Raw genomic sequence first — 23620 nt, forward strand, 5'->3', positions numbered from 1 at the left:
AACTTAATAATTTGACATTTAAGTGGGTGTACTCACTTCTGTTGTATAGTGTACGTAGTGTAATAACGTACATATAACAGGGAACCACTGTTACCAAAACCTCTGATTAAGATTCAGAGGGGATGGCCAGAATCCTGGAGTTGAGTTAGTCTTACTAATCTGTTGTTTTACCAGTCGACCAGGTGTTGCCCATCCTCATGGAAAAGGACTGCCAGGTGTCATTTTACCTGTGAGATGAGAGAAGAATTAAAATTGCTGCACAAATAAAAACATTTTACAATCTTGACCACAGGTGAACAAAATTACATGCATTACATGAAGTGTGCTCATTTCAAATAAAATAAAAAGTTGGATATTGTATTTACCGCATTAGCGCGCAATATACAGCAGTACTACTGACACAAATTATGGAAACATTAGCATATGAAATGCTAACAAACTTCTGTAGCCTTTCTTGTTTTGTTTCTTGGAGGCATTTTCTGTAAAATAAAATATATAAATAGGCTTCAAGCAAAGGGAAAAAACAAAACATACGTACGTCTCACCTGCTTCAGTGGGTCCCGGTTATGAGCCGTTAAACGTATAAATGCCGGTTTATATTAGCGAAGTGAATTCCTTTCACTCTTGTGACGTAGCTACTGTGACTTATCTTCGGTCATGCGTGGAATAAGACTAACTAGAAGCATCATAGACCAATGTCCAAAATATGGACGGAGTGACTGTGACGTCACCGATGGGCTTGCGGTAAGCGTTACCATGAACATCAGTCAAATCGCGTCCTGCAATATTTACCCCCGAAAGAGCTAACTTCCGTCTCACCGTATAGCTAAATACATTTTTTGGAATCTATCATTTAAGTCGTTTTCGTATGGTCATGAAGAATTGACTAAATTGCGGAAAAAGTTCATTTTGATTTCAACGTGTCTATTTGCAAGTTCAGTGTCAGAAAGAAATGCAGCATACACATTTAACACAATTTAACACAACAGCCCATAAAGCCCTCAATGGCAACGTCCAAAAAACATTGAGATAAGGAAACCGAGCCGCTCGCTAAATATGGCTTCATTTCGTTAATTTATTTTTATTAATTTATCAAGGGGATATGTTAATAATAGATGTGGTTTAAAGTAACTAATACGTTTCGGTGACTACTTTTTCATTGTTATTTTTACAGTAGTACTTTTACTTGTAATTGAGTACATTTCCTGTTCAGTAACAGTACTTCTTGAGAACACATTTTCAGTACACCCAGTGCCCAGTTTATTAGGCACACCTGTACACCATTAATGTATAACACTGTTAATGCAAATATTTAATCAGCCAATCATGTGGCAGAAACTAAATGCGTAAAAGCATGCAGACATGGTCAAGAGGTTCCGCTGTTTTTTTGACCAATGTCAGAATGGGGACAAAATGTGTTCTAAGTGACTTTGACTGTGGAATGGTTTTGGCGCCAGACAGGGTGGTTTATCTTGGAAACTGCTGATCTCCTGGGATTTTCACACACATCAGTCTCTAGAGTTTGCAGAGAATTGGGCAAAAAACAAAAAAAACATCCAGTGAGCAGCAGTTCTGCAGGCAAAAACGCCTTGTTAATGACAGAAGTCAGAGGAGAAGGGCCAGACTGGTCAAAGCTGACAGGAAGGTGACAATAACACAAATAACCACACATTACAGCAGTGGTATGCAGAAGAGCATCTCTGAACACACACATTTTTTGTCAATTTTATTGACAATAATTGTTAGGGGTGCCAGTAATTTTGCCACTGGTGGTTTTCTGAGGAAATAAATAAATAAATAAAAAGAGTAAATGTATTGAAGTATATCGTTTTCCTGTATGTTTGAACATGAAATATACAGTAGATCATTACCTTTTTCTCAATTTTTATTAAGTAACCTGCTGCAGTGCAGTAAGTCTGTGCCCTGACTCAGTCCTGTACCATAGACAGTGTTTCACATCCAACCTTTGGAGGTTAGGGTGTGTGATGTGTGTGTGATGTGTGTCTGATGTGTGTGTGATGTGTGTTTGATGTGTGTGTGATGTGTGATGTGTGTGTGATGTGTGTGTGTGTGATGTGTGTGTGATGTGTGATCTGTGTGTGATGTGTGTGTGTGTGTGATCTGTGTGTGATGTGTGTGTGTGTGATGTGTGTGTGATGTGTGTGTGATGTGTGATGTGTGTGTGTGATGTGTGTGTGTGTGATCTGTGTGTGATGTGTGTGTGTGTGATGTGTGTGTGACGTGTGTTTCTCAGAGCAGTGTGCGTCTCTGGACCGTGCTGTGGAGAGGTTAGAGCAGTGTTTCCCAACTCTTGTCCTCGGGACCCACATGCCAGAAGGTTTTTGTTGTAACCAGTAACTCACACACCTGATTTAATGATTGAACCAATCAAACCACAAAATGCCCTTGATTAGTTAAATCAGGTGTCTGAGCTACTGGTGACAATAAAAACCTTCTGGCAAGTGGGTCCCGAGGACTGGAGTTGGGAAACACTGGGTTAGGGTGTGTGTACTCAAGCTGGTGTACAGGTGTGCCTAATAAAAATAGGTGTATATATTCAGTTCTCAATTTTTATTAAGTGCCCACAGTATCTAATCCAGGGGTCGGCAACCCTGGTCCTGGAGAGCTGCAGGGTGTGCTGGCTTTCGTCTCCACCTTAAAATAAGCAACCGATTCAGACCCAAGAAACCAGGTGAGGTGAGTTAACTGTGCAATCAACGGCTTTCATTGATCAATTAATGCCAAGCAACAACGAAAGCCAGCACACCCTGCGGCTCTCCAGGACCAGGGTTGCCGACCCCTGGGCTAATCCATGAGGCAGAATGAGAGGGCTCTTACCCTTTTCACAAATCAAAATTCAACATTTTCCTTCTTCTTTCAGGCTGTATCCCCTTTTCCAAGACACACGTTCCTTTTTGGACTGTGACCGTGACGGTGTTAAATATATAATATCAATGCCAGGGAATAGAGGTATGAGCAAATTAATGAATACAGAATTCATAGTTTTGGCTCTGTTCTCCAGGACACTGGACTAGAAATTAAACTAAATATAAGCTGCAAAGTGAGAGTAGCCCATTTACATCCATATCAGGTGACCCAGGCAGCTTTGCGGATATTCTCACTTCTGTGACTTTAATGAGGTTTCTGATTTTATGAATTTCTTTGTCAGCATTAATACCATTATGTATTAATTTCATCTTTACTACTGTATTTGTGCAATGTGTATGCTGATTTGATAGCTCCCATTTTGCTTCAATTCCTCTCAAACTCATAGCACTTTACAAGGCACTTTATGTGAAAGGCGTTATTCAAATAAAGTAAAAATGCCAGGATGTGTTCTTGATCGGTCAGTCTTAAGGTGCTCACAAACAAAGTTCAGCATGCAACACATTTCATTCATTTTCTATGGAGAGCCTTGCGGTGCATGAAGACGGGCGAGTGCCCTGCACGTCCGTCACACGTGAATGCTCCAACCCTGAAGAAACTTTCCCGGAGAGAATTTCTGTCGGCAGAGCATTTTTTAGTTAAATATATTTTGCGCTTTGTAAATTTTTGGTGAACTTTTTTTTTTTTAAATGTATGCATTATTAAGAGCGTGTGTACCTTTTGCATACTGACACCCACATTTCCATACTTCTCCAGGTCTGGAAATCAGTAACTTACAGTTCCATACTTTTCCAGTCCCACGCAAGAACCCCCACAGTCAACTACCTTAGAGTATCAAGCACCTTATAGTAAAGACATTCACATGAGCACAAAATCTTGAATTACTACACTTCGGTATTTAATACAAGAGTTTATTAATACATTAATGTACATTATAAAATGTGTGCAATCAGCAAATAAATTCTCAATCAGTTTAAAAACAAATTGAACCGCAGGGACTATGAGGTTTTAAAAAGCGTAAAAAGAAAGAGAAAAAAGTAGCATACAATTTTTATAAAACTCATTTACAAATGTAAGCATTAATTCCATCTTCTGGAGGAGCAACAGAATGATAAAATGGACGACAGAATCAGATTAACTACGGGAAAACACAGTATGGCCTTTTTCAGTCGTCAAAAAAGAACACACCTGGCTATGTATTGCTTGCCACATTGCTTTATGTAGACTTATTCATAGCCTTGAAAAGTCAAACAAAGGCGTTTACATTTGCATTAACAGTCATCATTGGCCATTAGTTACACCCTGCTTTGATTGGAGAAATCGCTGAAACTCATGGGCGTCCGTCCTCGGGGAGGGTGTCCGTGCTAGGGGAGGGTGTCCGTGCTCGGGGAGGGGGTCATTCAGAGGAGGGAGGGGGTCATTCAGAGGAGGGCGGGGCCCTATTTGAGCGAGACGGGCAGGCCGTACACCACCGGGGCGGCCCCGATCAGGTGCTTGAGGTACGTGGCCTGGCGCGAGGAGGCCATGTGGTCCAGGAGAGGCGCCCCGGGGCCGGCGCCCAGCCAGGACTGCAGCAGAGCCTTGGTGAAGCGGTCGATGTCCCGGTCCGTCACGTCCCACAGGTTACCCAGAACCAGCGGGCTGCAGGGGCACAGGAGGGGGAAACAGGTTTAAACGTGAAGAACAGCCCAATCAGCCCAGCAATGCTCGCCTTCTCCTACCACTGAGGTGTACCTGCTGCTAGTAAAAGTAATAAAAGCAAAATAGTATCTAGCACCATATCAAGCTGTAACACTGAGTCAGAAATTGTGAGGGTACAGAACATAAATGTATGGGGCCTACCACCCAACCATCAGGCAGTGGAGTAATATGAATATGAAGGCATGGGGCCTACCACCCAACCATCAGGCAGTGGAGTAATATGAATATAAAAGCATGGGGCCTACCAGCCGGCCATCAGGCAGTGGAGTAATATGAATATGAAGGCATGGGGCCTACCAGCCGGCCATCAGGCAGTGGAGTAATATGAATATAAAAGCATGGGGCCTACCAGCCGGCCATCAGGCAGTGGAGTAATATGAATATAAAGGCATAGGGACTACCAGCCGGCCATCAGGTAGTTGAGTAATATGAATATAAAGGCATGGGGCCTACCAGCCGGCCATCAGGTAGTTGAGTAATATGAATATAAAGGCATGGGGCCTACCAGCCGGCCATCAGGTAGTTGAGTAATATGAATATAAAGGCATGGGGCCTACCAGCCGGCCATCAGGTAGTTGAGTAATATGAATATAAAGGCATGGGGCCTACCAGCCGGCCATCAGGCAGTGGAGTAATATGAATATAAAGGCATGGGGCCTACCAGCCGGCCATCAGGTAGTTGAGTATGATGCCGGACCCTTCCAGATCCCCGTGGACAGCCAGAGCGGCGCTGCTGCAGCCGAACAGCAGGGCGGCAGCGTGGAGCTCCTGGCTCTGGAGCCTGCGGCTGTCCAGGAAGCGGGCCCCGGCCCCGTGGCCCACGTAGCTGCGGAGGGAAAGGTCCGGAACGGGCATTCAGGACGGAGCGGAGTGCACGCATCTCATACAAACGCTCGTATTGCAACGGACAAACGCAGACACGGTTAAACGGAGAACGGGAAACAAGGCTGAAACGGACACGCTTACATGTAGAGATCCTTTGTGGCCACAGCTTGCTGGAGCTGGTCTGGAGAAGGAGGAGCTCCACACACACCCTGCCAGGCAGACTCACTTAAACGAGGAGAGGAGAGGAGAGTCAGTCACACACTTGCACATACACGGTCTGAATGAAGAGAACCAGTACAAAACATTGGTTCAAGTATGCTAGTGTTGACATGCTATATGCAAATCACATTGGCACAATACGTTCCAGTGACTACAATACCATCATAGCCTACATCTTAAATGGCAACAATGCTTCTTCATTTTGAAGTACATTTTCAAACATTGTCCTGGACTGTAAATAAGACCGGTAAGGGAAGGCCAGGTACTTGGCTGTATCCCACATCACTGACTATAGTTAGCTATGTCCTTCCAGGCTGCAGCCTCAAAATCGATAAAAAAAATCGTATTATATATAGGATTTATTTGAAATATTTTTATATGCTCCTAAATTTTTCAACTTAAGAGAACCATGGTTCAACACGATGCCTTTTTCTTGGGCCAGAACCCGGCCGGTCTACAGGAGGAATGAGTGAATGGACACTAAGCCGGAAGGGAAGGGCGTTAGTTTCTCACACCCACCTGGTGAACCAGTCCTTGAAGCGCCCCTCTGTGTCCTGCAGGTTGGCGTCCGGGTTGAGCACGTAGTACACCCGCTGCGGATCCACACCGCCCGTCAGAACCGACTCCGGGTCCGACTGAAGGAAACCACACACATTGATGAAGCACGCATGACATCAGCGCGTTTCCCTCCAGCTCCCATCCTGAACAACCAAACGAGTCTGAAGCCACAGCCAAGCCAGAGCCAGTGCAAGCAGCACTCCTCAGCAGGTAATATTCACTCACCCAGCCTATATTACTGCCATACAGTCCAATTACCAACCTGGCATTATGTACTGAAGCAGTTCAGGTTTAGAGCCCTTAGCCCTGTTACTGAAGCAGTTCAGGTTTAGAGCCCTTAGCCCTGTTATTGAAGCAGTTCAGGTTTAGAGCCCTTAGCTCAGTTATTGAAGCAGTTCAGTGTATCATGGGGTACAGTAGGTCAGGGGGTGGGATATTACGGGGTACAGTGGGTCAGGGGGTGGGGTATTACGGGGTACAGCGGGTCAGTGGGTGGGGTATTACAGGGTACAGCGGGTGGGGTATTACGGGGTACAGCGGGTCAGTGGTTGGGGTATTACAGGGTACAGCGGGTCAGTGGGTGGGGTATTACGGGGTACAGCGGGTCAGTGGTTGGGGTATTACAGGGTACAGCGGGTCAGTGGGTGGGGTATTACGGGGTACAGCGGGTCAGTGGTTGGGGTATTACAGGGTACAGCGGGTCAGTGGGTGGGGTATTACGGGGTACAGCGGGTCAGTGGTTGGGGTATTACAGGGTACAGCGGGTCAGTGGGTGGGGTATTACGGGGTACTCACCTCTCTCAGCTCACAGTGGCCCAGCAGGAAGTGTAGGGACGGCATTCGGGTGACCGCCCGGGATCTCAGGCACGAGATGTTCTCCCACGGAAGCTTCTGGAGATACTGCAACCAGACACACATGGCACACCTCACACCAGACACACACACACACACACAGGCACACGCTCCCCCATATCTTTCCATCTAGAACATAAACCTAAATACTGACACTTACAACCACCTAACTGACAGGCATAAACCGGGCTTATGACAAACTGGTTCCTTTTTCCTTGTTCAAAATCCCCATGTCAGTGCGTTACAGAGAGGAGGGGACACTGATGTGGCCGTACCTTGTCGAGCACCAGGACCACGTGGCCCTTGGGCTCCGTGCGGTCCTTCAGGGCGGACGCGGCCCCCTGCAGGGCAGCCAGAGCCTCCTCCACCCGGCCCGGGCACAGGCCGCCGGCCAGAGAGAGCAGGTCGCGAGCAGAGAGGAGAGGGGAAGCGGACAGCACAGCCTGGAAGGAGACGGCAATCATTCAGCCCGTGCGTTTGTCACGGGAGGGCTAAAGCCATCGAGCTTAGTGATAATAAACGCACCGGCCGGTCTTATAAAACACAAGTGAGGATTTCTTAAACCTCACGCAAAAACACACAAAAATAAATATAAAATTAAATGAAGGCCATAGTATCTGAAAGGGTACTTCATCACCCTTCCCATCCCACGTTATGCAATCGTGAATTATTCCCACTCATCCTTGACGCATGGAACATTATGGGATGTCCCTTCCTGCTGGAAGCTTGCATTTCATACCCTTGGGCGGGGAGGTAAACCGAGGGAGCCATGGAATTATAATCACTCCCTCCCCCCTCATAATTTGGAACCAAACCCAGTTGGTGTGGACTCCATATATCATCTGGGCATTTGGGGGATTCCCCCCTTGAAGCAAGGGAAGGGAACGTCAGAAAGAAAGCGTACAATCTGGAATGGAACCCAGCTCATGATCCACAGCGTGCCAGGATCGTAACGGAGTAAGAGCGGTTTGTGGCGGGGGGAGGCACCTTGAGTGTTTCCTCGGTGGTCTGCGCTCCGTACCCCATTAGAGTCTGGAGGAGGGCCTGGGCGTGGGTGGGGAGCTCAGGGTCAGAGGTCAGGGGAAGCAGGAGGCCCTGCCAGCAGCCTAAAATCTCCCTCATGTCCTCCAGCAGCCTCTGTGTAAAGAAACAACCAATCAGACAGTCAAAATGACTCCATCCCTAAGCACAGAAACCAATCACAGGACTCTCACCGGCACACTTCAGTCACATGATGCGACATGGCCCTGCCCACCACGACCAATAAGGGAAGAGAGTAAGCAGGAAGGATAAGTTGCACAGGAAATAGTTTTGCACAGATTTCTCCTCAAAGGCTACAAAAGCATTGCAAAGACTACTTCTCACAAGAGTGCCGTTACAGCACACGGCAAAACAATTGGCACAGTTTTCGGGTTGCAGCTTCTAGATTTCCAAGCATGTAGAAGTACCTCTGGAACCGCACCTGTATGGAAGCGCCTGCTTTCAACATCGGGCCTACTTTGCACCTCTGAATTACCTACATTTTCAACACTTACATTGATGGTTGAAGCCCAGGCAGAGGCCCTGGGGATATTTAAGCTACAACACGACTCTACAAATCAACTAATCACGGCCTTTAATCAAGACCTTGATGAGCACAATCATGCGTCTTAGAGTCGGGCTAAAACAAAAGCACTGCGCCAAAACCAACCCTTTTCAGATAATAAGTCACACCGTAGGGAAAATAAATCAGTTCACAGATTGAATTAAAATGAACATTGTTTAATGGAACCCATTTAAGAGGCTGCGGTTCCTTCCCCCCTTTACGTTGTCCATCTGCGGCGACCTCCCTCACCTCCATCCTCTGGTCCAGCGCTCTCCGGCCCTCCCACCACTGCGCTTTGTCAGCCACGCTGCTCAACTCCTTCTGCTGCTTCTGCACGCTTTCCATCTCCTGGAGCACAGCGCTTACAGGGCTCTGCAGAAAGAGCGTTAATGACCTAAAGCACAGTGCTTACAGCGCGCTGCAGAAACAGCGTTAATGTGCTAAAGCACAGCGCTTAACCCTGCAGAAACAGCGTTAATGTGCTAAAGCACAGCGCTTAGCCCTACAGAAACAGCGTTAATGTCCTAAAGCACAGCGCTTAGCCCTACAGAAACAGCGTTGATGTCCTAAAGCACAGCGCTTAGCCCTACAGAAACAGCGTTAATGTCCTAAAGCACAGCGCTTAGCCCTACAGAAACAGCGTTGATGTCCTAAAGCACAGCGCTTAGCCCTACAGAAACAGCGTTAATGTCCTAAAGCACAGCGCTTAGCCCTACATAAACAGCGTTAATGTCCTAAAGCACAGCGCTCACAGGGAATGCGCAGTCCTACCTCACACTGGGCAGAGGGAATGCGCACAGTGATTGGGGGTGATCCCCTCTCCAAACGGGTCAGCAGAATCATGTCTCCCATTTCCCCAAACTGCCCTCTGACCACAGAGAGAAGGCAAACGGTCACACCTGGAGAGAGGAAAAAGTCAGAGTCAGAGTCAGAGCAGGGGCCCCCCCAAGAGTCAGAGCGGGGCCCCCCCAAGAGTCAGAGCGGGGCCGCAGAGTCAGAGTCAGAGCGGGGCCGCAGAGTCAGAGTCAGAGCGGGGCCGCAGAGTCAGAGTCAGAGCGGGGCCGCAGAGTCAGAGCCCCAGAGTCAGAGCCCCAGAGTCAGAGCCCCAGAGTCAGAGCCCCAGAGTCAGAGCCCCAGAGTCAGAGCCCCAGAGTCAGAGCGGGGCCGCAGAGTCAGAGCGGGGCCACAGAGTCAGAGCGGGGCCACAGAGTCAGAGCGGGGCCACAGAGTCAGAGTCAGAGCGGGGCCCTGAAGTCTCCTGCCGCCCTGGGGACTGACCTGATGCAATGGCCTGCAGCTGCTGAGTGAACACCTGGCCCAGCCGCTGTGGGAAGGCCTCGGGCTCGACGCAGGGGAAGGAGAAGATGGCCTCCAGCCGGGCCAGACGCTGCTGCAGGGGCGACAGAGCGGCGGGGTCGTCCAAACTCAGACCCCTCAGCCTGGTGGTCAGATCGGGGGCCGCAGCCTTCCTCAGCTTCCTGGGGCCGCAGAGAATCGGCGAGGGAAACGCTCCTCAGGTCAGAAACACGAGCACTTCACGGGATGGGCATTTCATTTCATCATTACACTGAAGCACTGCAACAGCTAACCAGTTAACAGTTGCATTGAAATAAGGACTTACTACATAAAAAATAAAAATAAAAGTAAAGAAAGAAAAAAAAATGTAATCACTAAATTAAACATTTTAATGTCTGGTCACCCGATCGCTAATGGTATTCTCAGACCAGCGCACATTCACGTTTCATTGACGGTGTCATTTTCACCGGTTTCACATTAGCGGAAGCCTGGGCGCTCACCCGAGCCTGCAGGAGAGGTGGCGGGTCATGTGGTGCCGGGCGGTGAGGCCCAGGGACTGGGCGTGCAGCATGGCGGTGGTGAGGGGGTCCGTCTGCCCCAGGCACAGGGCCAGGAGCCCACACAGCCCGGGGTACAGGCCGGGAGGGGGCAGGTGCTGCAGGGACAGCAGCGCCCCCTGGAGGAGACACCGCACCTCATCCAGAGACAGCCCGCCTGAGGGAGAGTCTCACAGTCAAACACCGAGCTCACACAGTCAAACACCGAGTTCACACCGTCAAACACCGAGTTCACACTGTCAAACACCGAGCTCACACAGTCAAACACCGAGCTCACCACCGAGCTCACACCGTCAAACACCGAGTTCACACCGTCAAACACTGAGTTCACACAGAACAAGCAGGCTTACAGCCGCCCCACTGCTAAACATTGAGTTCATATTTACACAGAGTTCATACAGAACAACCTTACCTGGCCCTGTGTTAGGGTAAGTGGAGTGGGGAGTCAGGCCTTACCTGGCCCTGTGTTAGGGTAAGTGGAGTGGGCAGTCAGGGTGGCAGAGAGCCCCCCACTCCTAATTTCTCCAAAGCCCTCGATCGGTTGATGTAGCAATGGCTCCCTCCTTAGCACTTCAAAATCCGTGTTCGGGAGATCCTGTAGACCACCTGTTGGGAAAGAGACAGTAGGCGGTGTTGGGACAAGGGATGAGACAGTAGGTGGTGTTGGGACGGTAGGCAGGGGGCAATAGAGGAGAATAACACATTTGGTTTTGAGAAGCCTTAAATCTTTTTCACTCCCAGAAACTTTCCGTCTACTTCTGGCATCAAGCCGTTGAGAGCATCATTCTATGTGCTCACCATATGCATTGAATTGTCCAAAACAAATGCAATTACATTGTGGAAATCGACCTGAAACCCTAATGGGCATTGTCTGCATGGCAGAGCTGTAATTTATGGCAGAGGTACACAGTACAATGTCTGCAAGAATAACATGGTGGTTAAAATGTGACGCTTTCCAGTTGTCTTCAGGCAAAAACAAAACAAAAGTGCAGATTATTCAGTCACTTAAACGCATTTTAAAACGTACTTTTCTAAGCCTAAACGATAAAAGTTCACCCAAACTGTCTGGGCGTGGTCAATTAGCAGACCGCGCTCCCACTTTCCACACATTGTTGTTTGTTACCATAGCTACCTCCATGATACGCGCTCATCCGGGGAGACTGAATTTTCACAAGCTAGCTAACTTGGCTATGGAGGGAGGAGGGCAGCGCTGCACCCACCCTGTGCTCCGGCTGGCTCCGTGTCTGACGTCCGCAGCTCCTCCACGCTGCACTCCTCCCCCTGCTCCTGCTGCGCCTCCTCCCGAATGCTCCTCATCCTCTCGGGCTCCTCCTCCCCGGCGGCGGGGGAGGCCGTGGGCTTTCGGGGCCGGCCCCTCCTGGGGGCAGAGCGAGGCGGGGCCTTGTCCTCTGCGGAGGACCCGGAGTCGGGGGGGAGGGCCGTGCTCTTCTTGGGCCGGCCGGGCTTGCGGGGGGCGGGCGTTTGGGCCGGGGTGCGGGCGCAGGGCCTGGAGGTGGTTTTTGGGAGCTGGCGTGTGGGAGCAGCTGACACTGGGGCCTCGGCCTCCACATCACTCTCATCGCTGAACTCCACCTGTCAATCACACGGACAAACACCTGTCAATCACACAGCCATCACAGGGACATACACCTGTCAATCACACAGCCATCACAGGGACAAACACCTGTCAATCACACAGCCATCACACGGACAAACACCTGTCAATCACACAGCCATCACACGGACAAACGCCTGTCAATCACACAGCCATCACACGGACAAACACCTGTCAATCACACAGCCATCACAAGGACAAACACCTGTCAATCACACAGCCATCACAGGGACAAACACCTGTCAATCACACAGCCATCACACGGACAAACACCGGTCAATCACACGTCCATCACAAGGACAAACACCTGTCAATCACACGTCCATCACAAGGACAAACACCTGTCAATCACACAGCCATCACACGGACAAACACCTGTCAATCACACAGCCATCACAAGAACAAACACCCGTCAATCACACAGCCATCACAAGGACAAACTCGTGTCAATCATACATGCATCAGAAGGACAGCACAAACACCTGTCAATCATACATCCACAAACCAATCCTTCAATCGATCCAATCAATCAATTCGGTTTGGTATCGTTCCATTTCAGTCAGAAATCAGACGTGCGTTGAAGACAGCAAACATTCACAAACTACGCTTGCAGCAAACCGTTACTGTGGCACGATTTTAAATGAACCTTCTATTGAGCTTGCCGACAACGCCTTTAATACAAAACGAACACGACTTCAGTTTGTGGCGAACAGAAAAAAACTGGCCAAAAGTTTGCCTTGAACGCATATCAGGAGGACATCTCCCATGATGCTCCAGGAGGATATCTCCCATGATGCTCCAGGAGCGCCCCGCTCACCTTGAAGCGGGATCTCTTGCTTCGCTTGGGAGCGGCAGGCACGGGGCGCGGTTTGTCCTGCGTGGGGGAAGACTCGTCGTACACTTGGAACTGGATTTTAGGGCCCGGCTTCGCCACCCCGGACCGAGCTGGACGCGGGACCCGGACCTTCAGCACGGGAGTGCAAGCGGCAATCTGGGGCACCTCTTCGTCAAAGTCGAAAGCCCTGGCTTCGCCCCGAGGGGTGCAAGCCGGCTTGAGGGCTCTGGCCTTGGTGGCTTTGCCCTTACCGGAGAACGTGACCTTCAGCTTGGGCACCGCGGTGCTACCGGGGGCCGGTTCTCTGGCTTTCTTGGTCTCTTGAGCGTTGGGTTCCTTGGCCTCTTGTTTTTTGGGTTCTTCAGTCTCCTGTGCGTTGGGTTCCTTGGTCTCCTGTGCGTCGGGTTCTTTGGTCTTCTTCGATTTGGTTTTGGGTTTCGGCGAGGCCAGAGGGTTCCACGTCCAGAGGGGGGAGAAGAGCTCCTCGGGGCGGCAGCCGCGCTTGGAGGCCAGGGCGAGGATGGAGGCCAGGGCCTTGGCGGCCTGCAGGCCGGCCCGAACCACCGCCAGCTCGGGGGCGCTCTGCGACCCCACGAACGCCAGGCCCGACTCCAGCAGGTCCCAGGCGTCGCGGCCGTTCTCCGCCCGCGGCTCCAGGCTGGAGAGGGCCATGCGCAGGTATATTCGGGCGGTGAGGTCGTGGAGGAAGGAGGGCAGCGACGGCGGCGTTCCCGGGCCGGCCCCGGTCAGCTCCAGCAGCCGGGGGCCCAGCCGGGCCGCGGCGGCCCCGGAGCGGGACAGGGCAGCCAGGAGCAGCCGGTGGCTGCGTCTGCAGGCCCCCTCCTGGGGCAGCCGGCGGGTGAGCTCGGCCTGGGCGGCCGCCCAGCGCACCACCACGCGCCCCAGCCAGGGGTCGGCGCAGCAGGGGCAGGGGCAGGCGGGCGCGTGGGCCAGGGAGGACAGCCAGCGCGCGGGCCGGGTCTTCAGCGGGGGCGAGGCCGACAGGGCCCAGTCCCGGGCCGGCTCCACGGGCTGCCGGGGGAAGGCCCGCGTGCGCAGGAGGCCGCTGTAGTCGTCCTCGTCCGGGGGCCCCGTGGGGACGGCCGTCTTCTGCGGCAGCCGGCCCTTCTGCACCTTAATCTTCGGCCCGCCTTTTCTCTCTGTGCTGCTGAAATCTGAGGGGGAAAGAAAGAAATGCATCATATTTATATGCCTTTTCTTCATTTAAACCTTTGAAGGGGAATGATGGAATTTATGAAATCGCTCCCTTTCTTTGCTGTTGAACAACTTCGCCAATGTCACAAATTCCTTTTTTTCGTTTTAACTTGGCATGAAAAGAAAATTATTCAGAGCAGTGTGGGGCTCAGCACAGTGTGGGGTACTGGGTCTGTTGGGTCTGTTCGGTTCAGCAATGTGGGGTACTGGGTCTGTTGGGTTCAGCAATGTGGGGTACTGGGTCTGTTGGGTTCAGCAATGTGGGGTACTGGGTCTGTTGGGTTCAGCAATGTGGGGTACTGGGTCTGCTGGATTCTAAGCGGGGTGGGGTACTGACCAGTGCACAGCTCGAGGAGCCCCTTCACCTGCTCCAGGTCCATCCCACTCTGGTCTAGCTCCGCCCTCTGCAGCTCAAGCTCCGCCTTCACCACCAGCAGCTCTGCACACCTGAGGGGTGTACCCACCAACGGTCAGATCAGACAACCACCCTCTCCCACTAATCTCTACCCATGAAGCCCTGCTCACACCTCCACCCACAACTCACTGGCTGCACTAACCCTCCACCCATAACTCACTGGCTGCACTAACCCTCCACCCACAACTCACTGGCTGCACTAACCCTCCACCCACAACTCACTGGCTGCACTAACCCTCCACCCATAACTCACTGGCTGCACTAACCCTCCACCCACAACTCACTGGCTGCACTAACCCTCCACCCACAACTCACTGGCTGCACTAACCCTCCACCCACAACTCACTGGCTGCACTAACCCTCCACCCACAACTCACTGGCTGCACTAACCCTCCACCCATAACTCACTGGCTGCACTAACCCTCCACCCATAACTCACTGGCTGCACTAACCCTCCACCCATAACTCACTGGCTGCACTAACCCTCCACCCACAACTCACTGGCTGCACTAACCCTCCACCCATAACTCACTGGCTGCACTAACCCTCCACCCACAACTCACTGGCTGCACTAACCCTCCACCCACAACTCACTGGCTGCACTAACCCTCCACCCACAACTCACTGGCTGAGGGTCTGCAGTTTGGTGGCCAGCTTGAGGGCCTCCAGGCAGCGTCCCTTGGCCTCCAGGACGGCCCCGCAGTGGCTCCTGAGGGACACCACCGCCAGGGAACAGCTCAGCACCTCCGACAGCAGCTGCCACTTCAGCAGCACGTTGTCCCCTGCATTTCAGGCACAAGCTTTCAGAGTCCGTCACCACACGCCTGCTCTCTAAAGCATATTCTCCATCTACTTTTAATATCCTGGTTTCAACAACCCTGCTAGTCTGCAATAGGTCATTGGGGTCAAGGGTTGAGTTGGCCAGAATTTCAACCTCCAATAGGAACTCCAGATACACGATATCATGGTTCTTCCAGAGGGAATAAACCAATAGATAATCACCAAGCCACATCTTTGGAAGTAGGGCAAGACGGACACAAAAAAATAAAATGATCAATTACAGATTTCTGCAGAGTGAAATTAATGTCTCCATGAAATGAGCCTTCACATCTAACATCCACACTTTTTACAGTGCCAATTTTTAGTTAATCTAAAATACCTTTAATAGCCTTTTGAAGTAGCAACATATTCGGACCACAGAAAGAACATTGAAAACAAGCAAAGCCCGTCTTAGTCAGAATAGAGCTATAATCCAAAAATGATAGGCAAATACTTTTTTGGAAAACAAATAGAGAGGGACAGCTGCATATTTTTTTTTTTAACGTATTATCAGGCGTCTCTTTGGTTTGGTTTGCCATGAGACCCGCACAGGGCGGGACGTTACCTTGATCAACAAACTGCGTGTCCACGCCGACGCTGTTGGCTCCGTAGTAGCCGTTGCCCACCAGCGACACCACCAGACTGCACAGCAGCTTCAGGCTCTCGTCCAGAGCTGCGCCGGCCGTCTTCAACCCTGTAACGCAGAAACAGACTCACACCCCCGCCAAGGCAGACCAGCATCCAGAAGGTAACGGAAAGGATTCTTTAGCGGTCCAAGCACGCTGTGTTGGAACCCTATTGCGTTTCTTTCCGATTTTCTCCACTCTAAAAGTGTTTGCACAGGAAACTTGCACACGGGTTCCTACAGTCAACCACGACTCCGGTTACAAAAACTATCATTGGCCAGATGGTGGCACTATAACTTCATCCATTCGGGATGTAGTCAAACACATATTTTACCCCAGATTCCCTGGGTACAAAGGCAAACAAATAAGCCTCTAGGACTAAAATGATGCATCCGAGTAGATTTACCAACATCTCGTCCTAGACAGTTTGACCAATGTGGACCGCATTTGGTACACTGCATCTTCAGACCAATATCCTAAAACGTGTGTATAAATTTTTTTATTTTTATTTTTTTTTTTATTGTTTGTGTTCAGGCTTATTGCAACCTGAACTGGCTAATGTCCAATTATCACTTTCATAAATAACTTCTACAGCTAGTTTGCTTAAACCTGGCAGGGCCAGGGCTGAGAGACGGAGCGAGGGGGGAGGGGATAATGGGGCGTCCTGCAGACGGACGTTACGCACCGTGATGGGAGATCCTCTGCCGGAGGTGTTGGGGCAGCGCAGACGCATCCAGGCAGAGGTAGGAGCTGGCCATCTGCAGGGCCCGCGCGCGCAACAGGTACCAGACCTTAGACTGCCGGTGCTCCCCCACCTCCTTCAGCACCTGGGCCAGGAGCGAGACGCCCGACTCCACCTGCAGAGGGAGGGGGAGCCAAGTTCGGGTACCAGGGACATTATCATTCGCCCCCACACGCGGATGCCAAATCTGGCCAATCTTCACCTATTTGTGCAGTGTTCTACTTAAGGCTTTAGAACTCCAGATGTGAGCAGCACCGACTTGGCAAATGGCTTCACTGAGGCAAGGCTCTTGTTGGTTAATATTGTAAATGGCACAAGTCTACAGTATGCAATCTTTTGTTGCACAGGTATGGGAAATTTTATAAATATTACCACTAGGGGGAGCTGCAGTATGAGGCTACAGAGACATTTCACTTTATGGGGACTTCTGAAGTAATTTCCGCTTTAGTGTACATTTGTGCATGTGATGAAGGATTTTTCAGATATCTTCAGAAGATTCCCCAGACTGTCTCCCGGTGCCAGAGAGCCGCCTCCCCCAAACCGGGGCCCCTGTGCACTTACCTGGCCGGTGCAGTGGCAGAGTCGGGCCCTCAGGAGAACGGCCTGCACGTGCAGAGGCGTCGGCCCCTCTGAGCTGCCCGGCTGCAGCAGCTGCTCCGCCTGCTCCAGCTGCGTCTGCGCATCAGAGACCAACAACCATCACACTCTGCGTCTGCGCATCAGAGACCAACAACCATCACTCTCTGCGTCTGCGCATCAGAGACCAACAACCATCACACTCTGCGTCTGCGCATCAGAGTCCAACAACCATCACACTCTGCGTCTGCGCATCAGAGTCCAACAACTATCACACTCTGCGTCTGCGCATCAGAGTCCAACAACCATCACACTCTGCGTCTGCGCATCAGAGTCCAACAACCATCACACTCTGCGTCTGCGCATCAGAGACCAACAACCATCACACTCTGCGTCTGCGCATCAGAGACCAACAACCATCACACTCTGCGTCTGCGCATCAGAGACCAACAACCATCACACTCTGCGTCTGCGCATCAGAGACCAACAACCCTCACACTCTGCGTCTGCGCATCAGAGACCAACATAACCTTCATACTCTGCGTCTGCGCATCAGAGACCAACATAACCATCACACTCTGCGTCTGCGCATCAGAGACCAACATAACCATCACACTCCGCATCTGCGCATCAGAGACCAACATAACCTTCATACTCTGCGTCTGCGCATCAGAGACCAACATAACCTTCACACTCTGCGTCTGCGCATCAGAGACCAACATAACCTTCATACTCTGCGTCTGCGCATCAGAGACCAACGTAATCTTCACACTCTGCGTCTGCGCATCAGAGACCAACATAACCTTCATACTCTGCGTCTGCGCATCAGAGACCAACGTAATCTTCACACTCTGCGCATCAGAGACCAACATAACCTTCATACTCTGCGTCTGCGCATCAGAGACCAATGTAACCTTCACACTCTGCGTCTGCGCATCAGAGACCAACATAACCATCACACTCTGCGCATCAGAGACCAACATAACCTTCATACTCTGCGTCTGCGCATCAGAGACCAACATAACCATCACACTCTGCGCATCAGAGACCAACATAACCTTCATACTCTGCGTCTGCGCATCAGAGACCAACATAACCATCACACTCTGCGTCTGCGCATCACAGACCAACGTAACCTTCACACTCTGCGTCTGCGCATCAGAGACCAACATAACCTTCACACTCTGCGTCTGCGCATCAGAGACCAACATAACCTTCACACTCTGCGTCTGCGCATCAGAGACCAACATAACCTTCACACTCTGCGTCTGCGCATCAGAGACCAACATAACCTTCATACTCTGCGTCTGCGCATCAGAGACCAACATAACCTTCACACTCTGCGTCTGCGCATCAGAGACCAAAGTAACCTTCACACCCTGCGTCTGCGCATCAGAGACCAACATAACCTTCATACTCTGCGTCTGCGCATCAGAGACCAACATAACCTTCACACTCTGCGTCTGCGCATCAGAGACCAAAGTAACCTTCACACTCTGCGTCTGCGCATCAGAGTCCAACGTAACCTTCACACTCTGCGTCTGCGCATCAGAGACCAACATAACCTTCACACTCTGTGTCTGCGCATCAGAGACCAACATAACCATCACACTCTGCGTCTGCGCATCAGAGACCAACATAACCTTCACACTGACAACAGTGGAGAACCACTGAACTGGTGGCAACCTGACTAGCATACCATATCAGTGGGCTGATGTGCGAAATTAGCAGAGGGGTGTGTGGGTACAGGAAACTCTGTGAGTTGGGTGTGAGTGTGGGAGAGAGAGCAGGTGAGTTGGGTGTGAGTGTGCGAGTGAGAGCAGATTCAGTAGACAGTGTGTGAGTGAGAGCAGATTCAGTAGACAGTGTGTGAGTGAGAGCAGATTCAGTAGACCGTGTGTGAGTGAGAGCAGATTCAGTAGACCGTGTGTGAGTGAGAGCAGATTCAGTAGACAGTGTGTGAGTGAGAGCAGATTCAGTAGACAGTGTGTGAGTGAGAGCAGATTCAGTAGACAGTGTGTGAGTGAGAGCAGATTCAGTAGACCGTGTGTGAGTGAGAGCAGATTCAGTAGACCGTGTGCGAGTGAGAGCAGATTCAGTAGACCGTGTGGGAGTGAGAGCAGATTCAGTAGACCGTGTGGGAGTGAGAGCAGATTCAGTAGACAGTGTGCGAGTGAGAGCAGATTCAGTAGACCGTGTGGGAGTGAGAGCAGATTCAGTAGACAGTGTGTGAGTGAGAGCAGATTCAGTAGACAGGTAAGCTCACCTGTGCCAGGTCGGGGGCCCCGAGCTCCAGGAGCAGCAGGGCGGTGTGGCACAGGTTGCTGGCACAGCCCTGGGCGTCTCCGGCCCCGCGGGAGAGAGCGGCAGCCAGGCGGTGACTCTCCAGAGCCTGCAGCGGCTGGAACAGGGGGGCGCAGCTTAATGCTTTATTTAGGCCCACATTTACGCCTTATTACAGTTATTATCACTTTGACATACGATGCGTTCAGAAATGAGTGCCAACTTTATTCTGAGCATCCTATTGGGGAAACGCACAGTTTGTATGTTCTTGTCACATGACCATCAAGTTGTCGAAGGGCGAATCTTTTGAAAGATCAGTGTAGGTATTCCTGCCATATTGCCCTTCAGCTGGCTGTACGCTGCGATATTGGCCGTCCTTTACGGTTGGTGCGTGTCACACAGTGCGATGTAGCATCAACAATATCACGCATGGCTTTGCCGTCAGACTCAGTGATAAGATGGGGCTGACCTCAAATCTCTGCCTGTGCTGCCCTGATGAATGAACGAAGGTTTGATGCAAAGAATTCTAATCAAGGATTTTATGGAACCTAATTCAAGGAATCAAGACAGCCCTTAATTAGAAAAATTTACAATGTAGTCTGTAATGCATTTGGACAGTTGGCACAATTGTTCTTTTGGCTCTTTAGTCCAGCACATTGGATTTGAAATGAAACAAATGTGAGGTTAAAGTGCACGGTCCCCTTTAATTTACATCCATATCAGGTGGTAAGTGTAGAAATCGCATCCGTTTTTATACATCCCCCATTTTAGGGGACCAAAAGTAACTGGACAGTTGGCTTCTCAGCTGTTTCTCAACAGTCAGGTGTATTCAATCCCTACCTTAATGCAGGTATAAGAAAGCTTTCAGCACCTGGTTTTAATTCTAGAGTCTGTTGTTGGCGTTTGTCAACATGGGGCCCAGAGTTGTGCCCATTACAGCCAAGGAAGCCATTCTGAGACAGCCCCAACACCGGCAGCAGAGGCCACCGGTGAGTGGTGAATGCAGATTTGCCACCTCCTGCCATGGAGTTACTTCCACTCACGCTGGTGCGGAACAGACCTGTAAACTGCGATCATGTGTGACCATGTCTGCAATCAGCTATAATGGGCAGTGTGTTCCAGCAGAACTTCATACGGCCGACGGGAGGCGACTCGAAGCGGCCCGACTGTCTGCCTCGGTAGCCGCTAGTTATTAGTTATCCGGCGTGGGCTGGCAGCGTCAGGGCCTCTAGGTTGCAGCGTCAGGGCCTCTAGGTTGCAGCGTCAGGGCCTCTAGGTTGCAGCGTCAGGGCCTCTAGGTTGCAGCGTCAGGGCCTCTAGGTTGCAGCGTCAGGGCCTCTAGGTTGCAGCGTCAGGGCCTCTAGGTTGCAGCGTCAGGGCCTCTAGGTTGCAGCGTCAGGGCCTCTAGGTTGCAGCGTCAGGGCCTCTAGGTTGCAGCGTCAGGGCCTCTAGGTTGCAGCGTCAGGGCCTCTAGGTTGCAGCGTCAGGGCCTCTAGGTTGCAGCGTCAGGGCCTCTAGGTTGCAGCGTCAGGGCCTCTAGGTTGCAGCGTCAGGGCCTCTAGGTTGCAGCGTCAGGGCCTCTAGGTTGCAGCGTCAGGGCCTCTAGGTTGCAGCGTCAGGGCCTCTAGGTTGCAGCGTCAGGGCCTCTAGGTTGCAGCGTCAGGGCCTCTAGGTTGCAGCGTCAGGGCCTCTAGGTTGCAGCGTCAGGGCCTCTAGGTTGCAGCGTCAGGGCCTCTAGGTTGCAGCGTCAGGGCCTCTAGGTTGCAGCGTCAGGGCCTCTAGGTTGCAGCGTCAGGGCCTCTAGGTTGCAGCGTCAGGGCCTCTAGGTTGCAGTGTCAGGGCCTCTAGGTTGCAGCGTCAGGGCCTCTAGGTTGCAGCGTCAGGGCCTCTAGGTTGCAGCGTCAGGGCCTCTAGGTTGCAGCGTCAGGGCCTCTAGGTTGCAGCGTCAGGGCCTTTAGGTTGCAGGGTCAGGGCCTTTAGGTTGCAGGGTCAGGGCCTCTAGGTTGCAGCGTCAGGGCCTCTAGGTTGCAGCGTCAGGGCCTCTAGGTTGCAGCGTCAGGGCCTCTAGGTTGCAGCGTCAGGGCCTCTAGGTTGCAGGGTCAGGGCCTTTAGGTTGCAGGGTCAGGGCCTTTAGGTTGCAGCGTCAGGGCCTTTAGGTTGCAGGGTCAGGGCCTTTAGGTTGCAGCGTCAGGGCCTCTAGGTTGCAGCGTCAGGGCCTCTAGGTTGCAGCGTCAGGGCCTTTAGGTCGCAGCGTCAGGGCCTTTAGGTCGCAGCGTCAGGGCCTTTAGGTCGCAGCGTCAGGGCCTCTAGGTTGCAGCGTCAGGGCCTCTAGGTTGCAGCGTCAGGGCCTCTAGGTTGCAGCGTCAGGGCCTTTAGGTTGCAGCGTCAGGGCCTTTAGGTTGCAGTGTCAGGGCCTTTAGGTTGCAGTTGGCACTTACCTTCCCCATGAGCTTGTACAGGGCCCCCATGAGCGCGATGGAAGAGCACGTCTGCCTGCTGCTACTCACAGCCGGCCTGGAGCCCGCAGCCAGCAGGCCCCTCCACAGCTCCAGGGCCCGGTCCAGAGACGCACACTGCTCTGAGAAACACACACACACGCGTCACACACGCGTCACACACACCCTAACCTCTCCACAGCACGGTCCAGAGACGCACACTGCTCTGAGAAACACACACACACACGTCACACACACCCTAACCTCTCCACAGCACGGTCCAGAGACGCACACTCTACACACACACACACACACACACACACACCTAACCTCCAAACCTAGTCATAAACACACAGACCCCCCAAACCTACTCACAAACACACACACCCCAACCCCTCCACAGCTCTAGAGCATGGTAAAGTGACACACAGACAAACACACACCTCTCCACAGCATGGTTTCTAACACGGCTCTGAGAAGCACACACACAGAAAACACGCTCCGAGCCCTCAGGTTGGATCTGAAACACTGTCTATAGTACAGGACTGAGTCAGGGCACAGACTCTCTGCTCTGGGCCAGCAGGTTGGATGTGAAACACTGTCTATGGTACAGGACTGAGTCAGGGGCCAGCAGGTTGGATCTGAAACACTGTCTATGGCACAGGACTGAGTCAGGGAACAGCAGGTTGGATCTGAAACACTGTCTATGGTACAGGACTGAGTCAGGGCACAGACTCACTGCTCTGGGCCAGCAGGTTGGATGTGAAACACTGTCTATGGTACAGGACTGAGTCAGGGGACAGCAGGTTGGATGTGAAACACTGTCTATGGTACAGGACTGAGTCAGGGGACAGCAGGTTGGATCTGAAACACTGTCTATGGTACAGGACCGAGTCAGGGCACAGACTCACTGCTCTGGGCCAGCAGGTTGAAGCGCAGGCTCTCGTACACCTGCAGGCTGTCCTGCCGTTTCTGCTTCTCCTCGTAATCCAGGTCGTTGGTCCCCAAGGGCTCCAGACTCCCGGACTGCTCCTGCGCTGCAGCCAGCCTCTGCTCCCTCTCCTTAGCCTGGGGGAGTTCACAAGAGTCAGGGCTTCAAACATACAGATCGGTTCTGTAACCATACTGCTCTGCCAGCTATGAGACTCCTCCAAACCTAGTCCAGTTCTGTAACCATCACACCACTCTGCCACCTACAGACGCCTCCAAACCTACAGTCCAATCTGACTATCGGACAAAGCCAAATATGAGCCTCCTCTGGCTGAGATGGGTTCAGACAGCAATGAAAGTGAGACCGCATAACAGTGGACACAGTGGAAAAATAAGCATTGCTGGCTATGTTACACAAAGTTAATTTCTGAATGTGTGAACGACCCACACAGGACTGCCGTACCTCCTGCAGGTTCTTCTCCAGAGTGCAGATGTAGAACCACAGCAAGGCCTGCGCCTTGTGGTCTTTCAGCCTATCAGCATTCTCCGTGGTCTCTGGCTCCTCCTCCAGCAGCCGCAGGGCTTCCTGAGTGAAGTCCACCGCCGAACTGGACCGCCAGTGTGAACGGTACAACAACGGGTTTACAAGC

At 51.6% G+C, this 23620-nt stretch overlaps 1 protein-coding gene across 1 annotated transcript in view; it reads right to left on the reverse strand.

The window, feature by feature from the left end:
- Positions 1 to 3776: 3776 nt before the first annotated feature.
- The window catches only part of espl1 (extra spindle pole bodies like 1, separase), a 31379-nt gene continuing 11535 nt past the window's right edge, over positions 3777 to 23620 (reverse strand). Inside the window, exons 10-32 of the mRNA XM_061218814.1 lie at positions 23434 to 23578; positions 22952 to 23108; positions 22044 to 22183; positions 19589 to 19723; positions 17308 to 17421; positions 16690 to 16861; positions 15944 to 16072; positions 15185 to 15341; positions 14482 to 14591; positions 12912 to 14104; positions 11700 to 12072; positions 10936 to 11085; positions 10423 to 10636; positions 9905 to 10104; positions 9398 to 9525; positions 8876 to 8998; positions 8029 to 8178; positions 7317 to 7484; positions 6985 to 7089; positions 6151 to 6266; positions 5554 to 5637; positions 5249 to 5413; positions 3777 to 4527 (exon numbers count right to left, since the gene is read on the reverse strand). Coding sequence (XP_061074798.1) covers positions 4326 to 4527; positions 5249 to 5413; positions 5554 to 5637; positions 6151 to 6266; positions 6985 to 7089; positions 7317 to 7484; positions 8029 to 8178; positions 8876 to 8998; positions 9398 to 9525; positions 9905 to 10104; positions 10423 to 10636; positions 10936 to 11085; positions 11700 to 12072; positions 12912 to 14104; positions 14482 to 14591; positions 15185 to 15341; positions 15944 to 16072; positions 16690 to 16861; positions 17308 to 17421; positions 19589 to 19723; positions 22044 to 22183; positions 22952 to 23108; positions 23434 to 23578 — 4630 coding nt within the window. The 3' untranslated portion in view covers positions 3777 to 4325. The remainder of the gene's footprint in view (positions 4528 to 5248; positions 5414 to 5553; positions 5638 to 6150; positions 6267 to 6984; positions 7090 to 7316; positions 7485 to 8028; positions 8179 to 8875; positions 8999 to 9397; positions 9526 to 9904; positions 10105 to 10422; positions 10637 to 10935; positions 11086 to 11699; positions 12073 to 12911; positions 14105 to 14481; positions 14592 to 15184; positions 15342 to 15943; positions 16073 to 16689; positions 16862 to 17307; positions 17422 to 19588; positions 19724 to 22043; positions 22184 to 22951; positions 23109 to 23433; positions 23579 to 23620) is intronic.

Source organism: Conger conger, chromosome 14 (assembly GCF_963514075.1).
Source record: "Conger conger chromosome 14, fConCon1.1, whole genome shotgun sequence".
Lineage (NCBI taxonomy): Eukaryota > Metazoa > Chordata > Actinopteri > Anguilliformes > Congridae > Conger > Conger conger.